This window comes from Sinocyclocheilus anshuiensis, unplaced genomic scaffold, assembly GCF_001515605.1.
Source record: "Sinocyclocheilus anshuiensis isolate Anshui unplaced genomic scaffold, SAMN03320099.WGS_v1.1 scaffold2586, whole genome shotgun sequence".
Taxonomy (NCBI): domain Eukaryota; kingdom Metazoa; phylum Chordata; class Actinopteri; order Cypriniformes; family Cyprinidae; genus Sinocyclocheilus; species Sinocyclocheilus anshuiensis.
Genome location: NW_015552529.1, coordinates 230677 through 232097, shown reverse-complemented (window position 1 = coordinate 232097; position 1421 = coordinate 230677). Strand labels below are relative to the sequence as shown.

Sequence of the window (1421 nt, the reverse complement as noted above, 5' to 3'; positions counted from 1 at the left end):
TGGCCAGTCGAAGAGCGTCTCCTTCAGCTGACCCTGGAGCAGCTTTAGGAAGCAGTGCGAGTCTGTGTGATCGTGGATGCTGCTGCAATCATGCCAAACACAGGCCAACTCAGAAACACAACAGATTAATAACCATTTCTTGCTTTCTTTAGTACACTGTGAAAATGATAGGATGTGTAAGTCATATCAACATACGCTTTTCCTTTACTTTAACTCATCAAAATTATTATACTGTGTCCTTGTTACACGTTACATGTACTTACTATTATACAGTTTTTTGGTAACACTTTATTTTAAGGTGTCCTTGTTACATATGTTACATGTACTTACTATTATACCGTTTTTTGGTAACACTTTATTTTAAGGTGTCCTTGTTTCATATGTTACATGTACTTACTATTATACCGTTTTTTGGTAACACTTTATTTTAAGGTGTCCTTGTTACATATGTTACATGTACTTACTATTATACCGTTTTGATCTGAAGTTCAATGCAGATTTAAAATCATAAGAAATAGTTAATAGATAAGAAATCTTTGCATAACTACAGGAAATAGTTAATAGATAAGAAATCTTTGCATAACCACAGGAAACACTGCATCTAACAATGGTTTGGAAAAAAAATAGTTAATTAAAAAATAATAATAAATAAAAGCATATACATCAGTTCAATACGGTTATCTAATAAGCATGTGTCCTATTCTGTGTACTAAACTCCTGAAACATTGGTGTCTCTTTGTATATGATATGATGATCATTTTCTCAAAATAAGTAAAATGCTCATGAAGTTACTCAGCAGTTCTAGAGCTTATGTTTTTGTGTTCATGTACTCATATATTGAGGTGGCAGAGGCTGAAAACACCGTAAGCTTCAGTAGGCCTATGTGTAGTAAATGAAACCGCATGTCTGCGCCATTAATTTCCACGAGGGGCGGACTGGGAAAAAAAATTCAGGCCGGGAAATCTCACACTCATACACCCACAACAAATTCTGAAACATGGACAACCCTATTTTTTGTATGGACCTCACATAAAAAAAGGTTTAAATCCTTAGGTTGGGGAGACTCTCCTGAACTGCACCTTCACTTCCATTTTTCTTTTCAGTCTCTTTATTTTGCCCTGATATCTATCTCTCACATGACTTTAATACTCAAGATTTAACAAAACTATACTTTCTAAATTGCCTACATGTCAAAATTAGTACATCACTACAATATCTTTATAGAAAAATCCTAATACTGAACATGAGTCATGTTTTTCCCTTACAAAAATTAACCATGATTTTATTATACTAAATGTACAGTAACCATGTTTTTTTTTTGTTGCCTAATGGATTACCATTTTTATTTGGTTTTACTACAAATGCCATGGTTAAACTATGGTTAGTGTAGCAAAAACCATGGTTAATTTGTGGTTACCATG

General features: G+C 33.5%; 1 protein-coding gene across 1 annotated transcript in view; it reads right to left on the bottom strand.

Annotated features, from left to right (window-relative positions):
* The window catches only part of LOC107663593 (cysteine dioxygenase type 1-like), an 18653-nt gene that overhangs the window by 6741 nt on the left and 10491 nt on the right, over positions 1 to 1421 (bottom strand). The window contains exon 2 of the mRNA XM_016453824.1: positions 2 to 178. Within this exon, the coding sequence (XP_016309310.1) occupies positions 2 to 178 (177 nt within the window). The remainder of the gene's footprint in view (position 1; positions 179 to 1421) is intronic.